The sequence below is a fragment of the Silurus aristotelis genome (assembly GCF_946808225.1).
Source record: "Silurus aristotelis genome assembly, chromosome: 26".
Classification (NCBI taxonomy): Eukaryota; Metazoa; Chordata; class Actinopteri; order Siluriformes; family Siluridae; genus Silurus; species Silurus aristotelis.
This window is the reverse complement of record NC_139599.1, coordinates 3325993-3339473: the sequence shown is the minus strand read 5'-3', so window position 1 is coordinate 3339473 and position 13481 is coordinate 3325993. Positions and strand designations below refer to the sequence as shown.

Below are 13481 nucleotides of genomic sequence, written 5' to 3'. Positions count from 1 at the left end.
TCCTCAAATCATGATTGACACAACAAACCTTTAAGATCTAAAAGGAAATCGTGTTTGGGGCTGAACTCCATCTGTGCATCGTCCACGAGTCTGTGGCTGGAAAAAAGGATTTCAAAGCTTTTTTTTTATTTTTCCCCCTTTTCTCGCAGGGGTAATTCACCACTCATCTGGCACCTCCATTTGCCCCACGTCATTTCATAAGACCTTAAACGTGTACCGGCTGTATATCAGCGCTGCATCGTCTGGGTTTGACGTTTGGTACTCAGACCGAGGCAGTGTGTATGTGGAACAGAAATGTGTGTGCGACATTATGGATGACAAGGAGAACATCAGCTGATATGACAAAGTTTTATATAAAAACAAATAAAAAATAAAACCCATAAATGTATCAGCAGCAGCTAATTGTGTTTATTTCATCGTGCATGTTCTAGCTGGCAATAAACACCCACATAACTCATCAGTTATTCCGAGATACAAAGACCACGCAGCATCAACGCATGGATTTATGTTCTGATTTTGTATGAAGTGTCATGTGTGTGATTTAACATTCACATAAATGGTCGTGAATTCAGTATTTCTTTGCTTTTTGTTATTTAATTCTCAATTCTGATTGGCCAGCAGCTCTGAGAGTAATTCCAGGTACAAGCCAGATGATGCTAATGTGTTATTATATTATAATTTCCATAGTGACAGCGTACACAGGGACCTTTGGAGACTTTTATGCTCAATGTAAGTGGATGAAAAGTTGTGGAATAGTGATGATGATAGTGAAATCTTCCCCTTTCGCTTGAGCTAGGAGACCCCAAACTGTTCCAGCCTGACAATGCCCCTGTGCACAAAGCCAGCTCCATGCCAATATGTTTTGCATAGTTGGAGTGAAAGATCTCCTTCTTTAGAGCTCTGACCTCAAACCTACTGCACACTTTTGGGATGAATTGAAACACTGACTGCACCTCAGAGCTCCTCACCTACATCAATACCTGCCTTTAATAATACACATGTGGCTGTGGGAATCTCCACAAATCTCCACAAGCACACTCCAACATCTAGTGGAACATCTTCCCAGAAGAGTGGAGGGAATTATAATCGCAAATTAACTCCACGTACCTCAGACCCCAGGCAAGAATAGCTACACCAATGGAGCCTAAACATTCCCAAGATAAATTTCTCCCTTTTTTAACCAACGCTTGAAATGTCTCCATGAGATAATAAGGAGCATGCTCGCCAGATACCGGGTCATGACTCTTCCGCCTTTTTTCTTTTTTTTAACATCTGGCTCTTCATGTTCCGCAAGCGAATCGTGGAGAACGACTCGGGTTCTTGCGGGTGGAATAAAAATGCGAGCCATCTGGTGCCCACCATCAACACCATCGTGTTGAAAGTCATAGCCTTTTCATTCAGCGCTCGGAGAAAAGCCGTGAAACGCTTCCGCTGTACGCGCTGTTGACCTGAGCAGATGCTCCAGATGTGCCCTGGAACACCTGATCATTTTACACCTAAACACAAATGTGCTTTTTAAACACCCCCTTTCTTTATTTACTGGTATAGCCTTTAATAATTACCTCCATTCTTCTGGGAAGATCTTACAATTGATTTTTGGAGTTTGCTAGACATTCAGCTAGTAATGTCAGGTACTGATGTAGGTGAGGTGAGGAGGCCTGGGGTGCAGTCAGCATGAAAAGTTTATCCCAAAGGTGTCCAATAGGGTTGGAGTGCTGTAGCAGGAGATCTTCCACACCAAACCATGTAAAGCGAATGTTCATGGAGTTTGCTTTGTGCACATCGTCATGCGGGAACAGGTTTGGGTCTCAGGGTTCAAGCGAAGAAAAATTCCATGCTTCCAAATCCAGAGACGTTCTATACAATTGTGTTCCGCAAGTCCCAATAGTTTTGTCGATACGGTGTAGGTCTTATACGCAAACACGGTTTCACGGTAAAAGGAATTTGATCATCAGGTAATAAAATACAATTGCAGCCAAGCAATTTGATACAATCAATAAAACAAATCATTCCTGATCTTTTTTCTCTTTTCACACACAAGACGGCAACTAGATAAATAGTTTATTGCTTTCAATCGCATAAACAAACCAAATCTGAGTAGCAGGTACTGCACGTTACTGGATTGTGTACTACCAGATGACAGTGATATGGGAATGTTTAGAAAGCGCGCAAAAGAAGAGCGTAACCATAAAGAGCTGTCGGAAAACGTACGGATAATAATAAGAATACGCTAAAGCTATATATTTAATAAATTAAACATAAACTCCTTGTAATAAAACAAAAACACATGAAAGGATGGAAATAACAGTGACGCGCTGTTTTCCGCGAATAATGGAGATCTGAGATATAAAAAAAATACAAAATGTTAGTTAATACCTCATATAGTCACAAAAATATAGAGCAAATCTTATTTCTTTTTATATAAAACCGAACCAAAAAAAAAAAAAAAAAAAACATAACAAAGCAGCCGTCTTTATTCACGTCTCTAAATTACATCTATGATACATTTGGTATTTACAGATCCTGCAGTCGATTGCAGTGAATCGGTCATCCTTCAGAAAATGAAGAATACATTCATGTACAGCAGTCTTTTTCGTTTTCAGTCTCTCTCCTAATGCCCTGTAGAGCCTTTTTAAAAACGTCTGAGGATGTCTTAAGGTCGAGGTGGAGATCATGTAGAGGTTTTAGAGGCTTAAGCCAAGAAGCACGATGACCTGAAGGCACAATATCAGCATAAAAAAGGAAGCCCCTCGCGTTGTAGGGGCGGAGCCTGAGAAAGTCCTGTCATGATCGGATCTCCCGTGCTCTCGCGAGTCGGACCGGACCGCGATGTAACCGTTTATGATGCGGACGACGGTTGGAGGCGGTTCCAGCGTCGTGCTGTGAATAGAAGAGAAATCAGATTATGAGCCATCCTTGTTTTTTTTTTTGTTTTTTAATAGGATACAGATGATGGTTACACAGTAAATAAAATGTACTTTGATTTATATTGCTGAAGGTTGGAGGTCTTTTGGATCTTGCTGTATTAATTCCGGTTATGAACGAGTGGCTGTATGGAAAAATTGTTTGACGTGTCTAATGTGTTTGAATAAAAAAAATAAAAAAAACATGTTGTATGGATTTGCAATGGAGTTTTTAAAAGATCCATTAGAGGTGGATGAGCAAAATTGGTTCCTTGAACAGGCTCCATACACACATGACACACATTTCAAGAATGTCTGGATGTGGTTGTTAAGGCATTGATTGGTGTTGGGGTTTGGATCCTAAGGTTGTGAGTTTAAATTCCAGCCACACCAAGCTGCCACTCCTGGGCCCCTGAGCAAGGCCCTCAACCTGGATAAGGGCATTTAGATGCCATCAATGTGAATATGATTATTGTCCTGGAGGGCACAAAAATTGAAAAAAATCTAATCACTACTACTTGATTTGGTTTAGCTAAATATTTTATTACATTGGTACTTACATTTTACTTATATGGACCTTTTATACAAATTGGAGACAGACAACTGATACAGGCCCCAGAGGCCTTTTTATGACAGGTTGGAGATTCTGGAATATGAACTCCAGTTACGATACATTTCTGTTTTTCTGCTCGCTGTTAACAATCTAGAAAATTGTGTTATTTCGTGCTTAGTCTTTTAATAAAATGAGGTTTTTTGGGATTCGATTGGCAAAAGAGAAAATAGTAGCCATTTCTTGGTAAAAATTGTGAAACAAAATTCTTCAAACATCTCTGTAATTGTAGTAGCTTTCGTTGCAATACATCAGGGCTTGATGTCACATTTTCTTTTCTTTTCGCCGTTTCATTCTCTTTTCTCCCTTTTTGATTTCTATTTTACTCTGAATAAAGGTTTACTTAAGCTTGATTTGAGTCTCCTAAAGCTTTTTGACACTTAGCATTCGGCCATGCTTTAAAGAGATAGCGAAACAAACAAAAAAAAGCAGCTATTCATCCGCAAACTGAGGGGGTGGAAAAGGGGGCGGGGCTTTGGGCGATTAAAGATACAAATTTCATTTGACGATCGCAAATGCACATATTCGCCACCGACAGTCTCCAGATGCTGGTAATAATCAATCACAGCACTGTTGTTATAGTTGCGCATGGATATGCAGCAAGCAGTCACGATCAATAGAGTTATTCAAATGCAGGGAGAAAATATTTGAGGCTGTTGATTTTTGGGTAAAAGTCTGGCATGAAACAAGGTGAGACTGCTTTGAGAAAAGACTAGCAAATTCTTTAGTCCATTTTTTCCCCTCAAAATTGAAATCACATCAACTTTCTTGGTTTCTGTCAACAGTTTCTGCAGACCGGTGGAACTCCCACGTGTTTCTCCCCCGTCTTCAGGAGTCCAGCTGGTTAAACCACCACAGCTTGTACGCGTTAGTTTAAAATCGTAGACAAATTCATTTGACACGTTCTCCAGAGTCATGGGATGATGACGGACATATGTTTGTGTGGAGGTGGAGGGGGTGAGGCTCTCTATAATCAAGACCCTGGACAACAATTTGCTGGCCAAACGTTCGGGTGCCTGAGTTTCTTTGCTGCGGGTAAAAATAAATGTGATGTGTATATACTGTACATATTCCGAAATACTGTTTGCTTTTACAATCTGGGTTTCACCTGATGCGGAGCACCAAGGTATATTTTTGTATATCTGTTATGGGGCTATTTTCTTTTGCACTTGCGTAGGCGAAGGCAAAATATACAGGAACCATCAGATGTAATTTTACATCTGATGAAAAAAAGGAGTTTTTAACCAACAAGGTACAGGGATATTTGTGTTTAGGGGAGTTCAGTGGGAGTTCGGTGGGAGTTTGGTAGAAATCCTTTAAAAAGAAGCCATAGACCAGGTGCTTGTGTCAAATTTATACTTACACAATAATAAAGAGTCCCTTAACTCCTTACAACAGTTTAATCAATTAATGTGGTTTATTACCACTGATTTAAAAACCTCTCAATGTTTAGTCACTTGTGTAAATTATAAAAAAAAAACACTTCATGATGGATGCCTTGTCCTTCATTTTCTCAGAGGAAGTCCTCAGGTTTCAAGTGTTGGTCCATGGGCGTTAACACGAGGTAAAGAATCCCTCTGAATGACAGACCAGTCCAGACAGAGGCAGTGCTGCAGGGGGACGATGGGATTGCAGTCTCATGTGTATGTATGCAGGTATAAAGCGTGAGATGTGATAGCGCAGAAGCCTCCAGGACTCTCCGATGAACGCAACACCTGCGTATCAGAGACCGACTGCTTCCTGCCAAACCGTGTCCTCTCTTGCCATCGCCTCAAGCTAAACACCTCTAACCAACACTATACACCCTACATCCGGAGAACAGTTAGACCAGCTGCCTCAAGCTCTCTCTTCGAAACAGAAATACTAGGAACCATCCAGAAACTCCTTGCGTGATGGAAACAGATAACGTCCTGTTACAAGAAATTCTCAAATTTCACCTGGAGAATTTACGGAAATCGTTTACGGGCTCTAACTGGAACCTTCCAAGTATGATGAACTTTCAGCCTTTCTTTGTGTTGCATGTCAATTGTTTTCTTTCTGCATATTCTCACATATATGTGTTTCTGCATATTCTCACACACCCGAGAAGTCGAACTCTCGGGTGGTCTTTCTAGCGCCTCTCAAACGGTTACAGGTTAAACTACCTTGATCAGTTGTTGTACCTTGTAGGCCTGGTTCTCCTGTGGACCTCGAGCTAATGGTTCATTCTAGTCATAATTCTGCTACTTGAAAATACACATTTTTGTACAGGTTTTTTTTTTATAAATTAACTTACCCATTTAGAAAAAAGAAAGAATGAAAAAAGGTGCTTGGCACATGTAGTTTATAGCACATTGAAATTCCTTTTTTACATTTCCCAGAGATGTTAGGAAGCTGGCGTCAGAGCGCAGGGTCAGCCATTTCACATCGATTCTAAAGCACAGAGGGTTAAGAGCCTTGCTCAAGAGCCCAAAATAGTAAGCTTGGCAATACTGAGGCTTGAACTTCTGACCTTTTGATCAGTAACCCAAAGCCTTAACCACTGGACTACCACCATTTAGCTACAACTTTTAAAAAGGATTTACATTTACCTCATTTAGTTCACACTTTTATCAAAAGCAACTGGATCAAGGCGGCCAAAGAGCCCACCAGTGGCAGCTTGGTAATATGGAAATTGAGCTCACTACCTTCTGATTAGCCATTTTCCTGTCTATATAGACAGGTTTTTTTATTTAAAGTTTCTTCAGTTAGCCCATATTTTTTTCTTTGTCAGAAGAGAACAATGTGATATATTTTATTATGCCAGGAAAACTCGACAAACCCTATTTGCTAGCGTTCATGTTTCATTGATACCAAGATGATAGCACTTGTAGCTTCCTAGACATAAAATCCATAAAATAAATTATTCAAAAGAATTCTTGTTCTCAACCCACCTTTCCTCCATTCTGACCCAGAGGTCATTGAACTGCCGGTGGCGTTGCTTCTTTAACCTGTTGCGCCGCTTCTTCTTGAGCTTGCGCTCCACTTTCTCGAGAAGCTCCAAGCTGTCTGGGAGCAGCAAGTTGGGTGGAGAGTCCTCTTCCTCCTCCATGGGGAGCCATTCTTGGTCTTCATGGAAGAAGGCTTCCACTGGTGACTCCGCATCCGAAACATTGGCGTCCTCTCTGTCTGTAGGATGGCTGGATCGCTTGCCACTGCGAAGGAATAAAAAGAAGTCTGTTTTTTTCTTACTGACGCAGATTAGGTCTAGTCCTGGATTGCATTGTGGTTAACGGGCGTTTTCCCCACTGAAAACCGTTTCTTGTCTAAAACTATGCATAACGGAAAAGCCACCGCAACATGTTCCAGTGGTGCTGGAGATAGTTGAAAGCGAATCGGCTGAAGAAACTGGAATTCTGTGAAGGAAGAGCGTATTTGGACACTCTGTCGAACAAACCATCCAGACAGATCTATCGTGACCATGCTTTTAAGACTTTTATTTTCCAGACCAGACATATTCATAATTCAAGAGGAAGCATCTGAAACATGCATCACATCAATAGCGAGTCAGAACCTTCCACGTAGGAGCAATTTTTTCCATTTTGGGACCATACGAAAGCCCAGATTCTCTGAGGTTTGTGCATTTTTGGGGTGGGGAACTAAAGAGGGGATTGATGAACCAGGATCTTGGCTTTCTGGAGATAAAAAAAAAAAAAAAACAGAAAGGCATCTGCTTCTAATCAGAGCTCAATCTGACTACAAGAAATGCAAATACCTGTGGCTTCTAATGGTGTCTGAAGCAATAGAGGCATCTATTAGAGCGGAAATGGTGCAAATAAGTTGGGACGCCAAACTTTTCTCTGAATTTTTACCTCAGAACTTTGTGGACCGCAGGCTTCCAGTGTCTCCTCTAATCTGGCAACCCATTATTTTTTTTTTATAAATGGTTTTGTGCGCTTGGCGTGCATACATTTGCCGGCTTATGTAAGATGGGAAGCAGATGAAAGACAACAAGATGAGGTGGAACAGCATTCTGTCCACTCCCTGCATATTTCAGATGACTTGATAAAGGGATGAGATGTTTTTCTTGGGTGTCCTATGACCATCTGCACTTATTTTGGTGCATCATTGTGTATGTTTTTGTGTGTGTGTTATGGAGCGTTGGACCTGAGGAAGGCATTTAGAGGAGAAAGCAGAACAGAGAGATGAAATGGAGCGATTGAGTTATCTCACTCGGAGTCACAGATAGCCACCCAGGAAGGGAAAGAAACAGGTCAAGTGTTCACATTCTACATGAACCCATAAATTCCAGTAACGTTATAGATGAAAAAAGAAAAGGGGGGGGGGTCTAACTTTAAATCCGACCATGACATTTAAGTGCTGATCCTGTTGTGCTTCCAAAAATCTTTATAGTCTGTAAGAACTTCACATAAAAATTTATTTGCTTCTTGTTGTAAACTATATACAGCATATGACGGTGGCTTCGTGGTGCAGGTTACGGTAAGGAGACGCAGATTTTACGAAGCGTTAGCATGATGACAGGCAGAGTCAAATATAACATCCCCTTTAAAAGACTTATGACGTTTACAAATGCTTTTTTACAGCTGATAAAACAATATTTGCATTAAATATGAAGAAATTTGTTTTTACTGTAGCCTAACTTACTGTAGGTTTACTGAAGCCATTGTTACAATTGTACAAAGATTTCGTACAATTGTTTTGTTTTAAATGTTTCACCGTTTGTCAAGACCTTATTATCTATTCTGTAATGTGAAACAGGATCAACCAATCAGGATTGCTTCATTTTTTCACCATATCTGGTCAAAAGCTACCAGCCAGTTAGCTACAGTGCTGAGTATAAGGAATTCATATTAATGTTTGAGGAGACTACGTCTGTGAATGCTACTCATGTGGCAAGATTTGTTGGTGACTGAATCCCACATCTGATCTGTAACTCTGGCAAAATTTTATAGATGAATATTTAATCATTCATTCCCAGTGGTGGACAGTAACAAAGCAAATGTAAATCGTTACTGTCCTTAAGTAGATTTTTCACGTATCTGTACTTTACTGAAGTATTTCCATTTGGGGAGATTTTTACTTTAACTTCACTACATTTCAAAGTCAAATATTTTACTTTTAACTCAACTACATTTTGCAAAATCAGTCGTTACTTTTTAATTATAAGGATAAAACCTGGCCAAACAGGCAGCAAGCAACCAATCAGGATCGAGCGCTCGCTCTGTTTTGAACTTGGTTTGATTGGTCAACAACAAGCAGAACATTTAGTGAGGAATAAATGATGAAAGAATCTCCAGACTTGAACTTGGAACAAAACCCGTGGCCTCTTTTACAAAGTTCTTTTGAAAAATATTTTAGGTTTATGATAATTTGAATAGATATCAATCAGTAAAATCATTCTGTTGATAGATTAAAATGCTGAGAGAAACATTCGAGTCTTTTCACATAAACTGAGTTGATCAAATAACAGTCTTGTGACAAAATTAATATTAAGACATTATAGCCATAAATCATAAAACTCTGAATACATTTGAAGGCAAATACTTTTGTACATTTACTCAATTACTAAAAGTTTAAAAGGAGCAGTTTTACTAATACTAGTAATATTTTACTACTAGTAATATTTTACCTTGTGTATCTCTACTTTAACTCAAGTACATGGTATTTGTCCACCACTGTTCATTCCTTGCTACGCCACAGAGCATAACTCCTAGCATGATGTAGAAATCTGGAGAATCCATGCAAATTAGGGGGAACTTATATTAAATAAGCTCTGTCTTGGTGCTGGTTTTAAAATTTCGCCATGTCTTGTTACTCATTTTAAAGTATATCATACAATTTTCCAGGACATACAATTATTTCTACTTCCTTTTTTTAAGGTCTATGTGCTTTCCGAACATCCCATTCTAAATATAGTCTCCACTTGCTAGTTAGAAAAATTTCACTTTTTTGGGGGGGAAGATGTTTCACTACATTTTGTGGAGTTTTGTGCTCATTCAGCCACATGTGTATTAGTAAAGTCAGGTACTGATGTGGATGAGATGGGGAGACCTCAGGTGGGGTCAGCGATCACATTGAACCCGAGGGTGCTAAGCAGAATTGAGGTCAGTGTTCTGTAGCAGGCCACTCAAGATATTCCACTCCAATGCATAGATCTTTTTGAACTTGAATTAATTTAAAAAGTGCATAATTTGTAGTAAGTGTTTTCGTGGAAGATCAACAAGCACTTCAGCAGGTTTGAGCAAGCTCATAACTTTTTAGTAACTTTTTGTTACTTCACAACGCATTTGGAATAGCTGTGATATGATTACACCATTTACATTGAGCTCCTCAGACTCGCTTTTATTTCTGTTCTCTTAAAAATCATGATTGTGCAACACATATCGGGTTCTGTGAATGTGAATGAGTTGTGAACCGTGCAGACAAAGGCTCCATTCTGGTCCACAGCTGGAGAACTGGCAGAACCTCTGCACTTGATTATATGGACTGGTTTATTCAGGCAGCACTGATCTGATCACTGATCTCTGCACCGTTCAGGTCAAAATGAACACTTTTACACTTTGAACTTTTCGATTACACAAAACTTTTTTGGGGGGGGTATTTTGTTTGTTGTTTCTCATCAAAAGTTTTTTATTTCGACTGCATTTTACAATTATTTTAGGATTCTGAGGGGAAAAAATGATGCAGGTGAATCAGACTTGCTTTGCTTTGTAGTAAATCGAAGTCTGGTTTTTTTTACTGTTAAAACCCAGACACTGACTAGTCTAGACATTTTCACCATCAAGATTGGTTAGAGGTTTAAGGGCAATAAGGCTACATTTCACTTTACACTATAATGGCTACAGAGATCCTCTGATGGAGGCCATGGAGCCACGACCCTGACTGTGATCTTACTCTATAAATACTGCCCCTCTGACACATGGTTTATTTTCGCAGCCAAATCGCCACCATCGCAGCTCCAAATGGCTCAATTAGGTGATTAGCGGATTACAGTCAGCTGCCGCCATTAAACATTGGCTGCTTGGCTTGCTCCCTGGTTTGCTGGCTCAGGCTTGTTCCTGAAGAAGCGGCCAACGAAGGAGCCTTGAACTCGTCTTTGATGATAGACAGAGACATGGATGAACACGGAAAAAAAATAATAAACCAAAGTAAGGCTTATTACCGGGGAAATTTTTCAATTATTCACAGACAAGGACGAACTGTGCCGAACATCTGTTTTGTTGAAAACGCATCGAGCATCCAGCGAATCGCTCGCAAAACAATTTCCATAGAATTTCCAACCCCTTCGAAAATGGGCCTTGAAATAAATAAAGCCTTCGGGGCAGAGCGTAGCTGTGGCACGTGTAACGTTACACCGCCGTAACTGATCGAATATGTACAGAACAGTCTTTCAACCCTTTCACAGGCTTTATGAGAAGGTCATGGTATGATGGTGAATTTGTACTGAGCATGTCCGTTTCCTTCTCTTCCTGTTCTCCGTCGATGGTTCTCCCAGGGCTGTGAGAGTATTCCAGCCAAAGAAACGAATTAAAAACCGCAATAGCTTGTGAGCTAATTGTGTTGACGCTGTTAGGAAATAGAAGAGAGCCGATTAGCATGCTCATGGGCCTGAGAGTGTTTAAGAAACACTATACTCCCAGTGGAGAGCGGGATCAAGGATGTGGCCCGGGAACAAAAGCTATAAACAATGAAATTGCAAAAAAATTGTCAAATGAAATCCGCTTTTTGCGATGTCCCTCTTGGTTTTCTAACAAGTAAGGGATCTTATATCTTAAGGGATATATATTTATATATATATATAATCTGTCATGGTGATGGTGGGTCGGTTCCAATGGTGCTAAAATTGTCTCGGGGCAAAAAAACGAACATTATATTTGTTCCAGTGTGTGTTACCTGTTAATGGGCTGGCCAGCTGGCGTGTGCTCCACCTCGTAGCCTTGGCTCCTCAGAACATCGATCACTGTGTTGTTGCCCAGGAAGTGACCTGCAATATAAACACTGGCTCAGTCAATCAGGCCGTCAGCTCGTCCAACACACAGCCCGAAGGCCCGCCTGGCAAAATGATAATTCCCACCCGTGCGTAACTGGATACAGCGCGGGAGCAGCAGCGCACAATGGAGCAATATTTCACAATCTGGCCTAAAGAGCTGACCTGAATAAACACACACAGGCACTTGTCAGTTTACAGGAAGCAAGTGTTTGACACGAGCACCTCTGTCAAAGGTCGAAAAATGCGCCAGTTTTACAGGCAACAATGGCATCGCGTAAGGAATCCCTTGAGCCCTTAAGCCTCTGTGAGGTTGGGAGATTCCCTACAACAATGAAAGCGAGCATGGCTTGTCTGTCTTTGGCTAAGGAAATAGAAAGGGTTTTAACATCACAAAAAGAGGAAAAAGAGTGGCTAAGAGAATGGTGGTGGATGTATGATCATGTTCTTGAGTAAAAGTAGAGATGCACAAAGTAAAATATGACTCCAGTAAAAGTGCTCCCTTTAAAATCTCACATCCTATTATCATTTTAGTCACAAGACTCGTTGCTTAATCAACTCAGTTTATGTGAAAAGACTATAATGTGACTCTTAGCGCAACAATCATTCTATTAAAATGGCTACGAGTGTCGTGGCGAGTTTGAGTCAGGAGTTTCTTCCATCTTTTATTCCTCTCAAAATGTTCTGCTTGTTGTTGAATTGATGCTGAACTGTATGTTGGTGATAAGTAAATACCACAAAGCACCAATCAAAACAAGTTAAAAACAGAGCATGTGCTCGACCCTGATTGGTGGATTGCTGCGTGGTTGATGGTTAAATTTTTATTCACTCATAAATAAAAAAGAAACCGACTGATTTTGCAAAATTTTGTTGTACATTTTTGACTTTGAAATGGAGTGAAGTTAAAGTAAAATCTCCCAAAATGGAAAAACTTCAGTAAAGTACCACTAAGCAAAAAAGCTACTTAAGTACAGTAATCAAATTACATTTACTTGGTTACTGTCCACCACTGCAGGTGGTGAAGGAGTCTCCAGTGTCAAGAACTTTGCCAATGGATTCGGACTGTAATTAATATCAACAGTCTACTACAAAGGTTTAGAATCACAGGTTGGATTTAAGTGGCAATCGCTGCACACTGCACACAACAATGATGGAACTGTAATAAATGGACATTTGGTGCCACCCCTTTTGAGTCTGGTTCCTCTCAAGGCTTATCAGGGAGTTTTTCCTTGCCACAGTCGCCACTCGCTCATTTAAACTTTTAAACAATTATAAGAAACAAACTTTTACATTCTTTTATAACCACTTTCTCTCTGTAAAGCTGCATTTTTTTTTTAAATAAATCAGTGTATTGTAACACTTTCATATATAGGAAAATATTCAGCACATCCTGGAACTCCTGGAACTATTAAGTGGAACTTGTTATCGGATAAATAATTCTCAAAAATCTAGAATGGTCCTATATTGGTCATATGTTGATTGTTAAAAAGATTATTGTGGCAAAATTTTGTGCTACAAAAAGAAACAAAAACCATCACAGCACACCGGCATGGATTATTTTTCTGTAACAGTACACCCTGAAGTGTTTTATTGCTAAACATGCAGCCAAGGAACGCTTCAGCGCTTTTCAGGCAAGGCTTCATTCAAAATCTGAAGTGTCCGAACAAACATCCCACACTAGCACTGGTCCTTTTAGAGGTTAGGAGTTCCCGCCGGTGAGCCGAGCGCCGCAGGTCAGGCGTCACGGCCTGATGAAAGACCCGGCCTTTTGTTTCTGCGGTACGGCTGAGCTGCTCGGAACAATGTTGCCCCCTTTCCTTTGTGTGAGACAGGGAGGAGGTAGAGAACCTGAACCCACAATGCCTTGCTTTACCTCGGGGCAGCCGGGGGGATGCAGGTCACTGGGCTGACCGACTCACATCCCCGTATCTCTTACCCTCTCTCACACATACGTACACAATAGCTGTGTGATGGTATGCTGATATAGAAACCTAATGAGTTT

The 13481-nt window shown here is 40.4% G+C and overlaps 1 protein-coding gene across 1 annotated transcript in view; it reads right to left on the bottom strand.

Moving 5' to 3' along the window:
* Positions 1–2046: 2046 nt before the first annotated feature.
* Positions 2047–13481, bottom strand: part of trabd2a (TraB domain containing 2A) — a 60852-nt gene continuing 49417 nt past the window's right edge. Inside the window, exons 5-7 of the mRNA XM_083531116.1 lie at positions 11386–11476; positions 6426–6686; positions 2047–2880 (exon numbers count right to left, since the gene is read on the bottom strand). Of these exons, the coding sequence (XP_083387242.1) occupies positions 2685–2880; positions 6426–6686; positions 11386–11476 (548 nt within the window). The 3' untranslated portion in view covers positions 2047–2684. The remainder of the gene's footprint in view (positions 2881–6425; positions 6687–11385; positions 11477–13481) is intronic.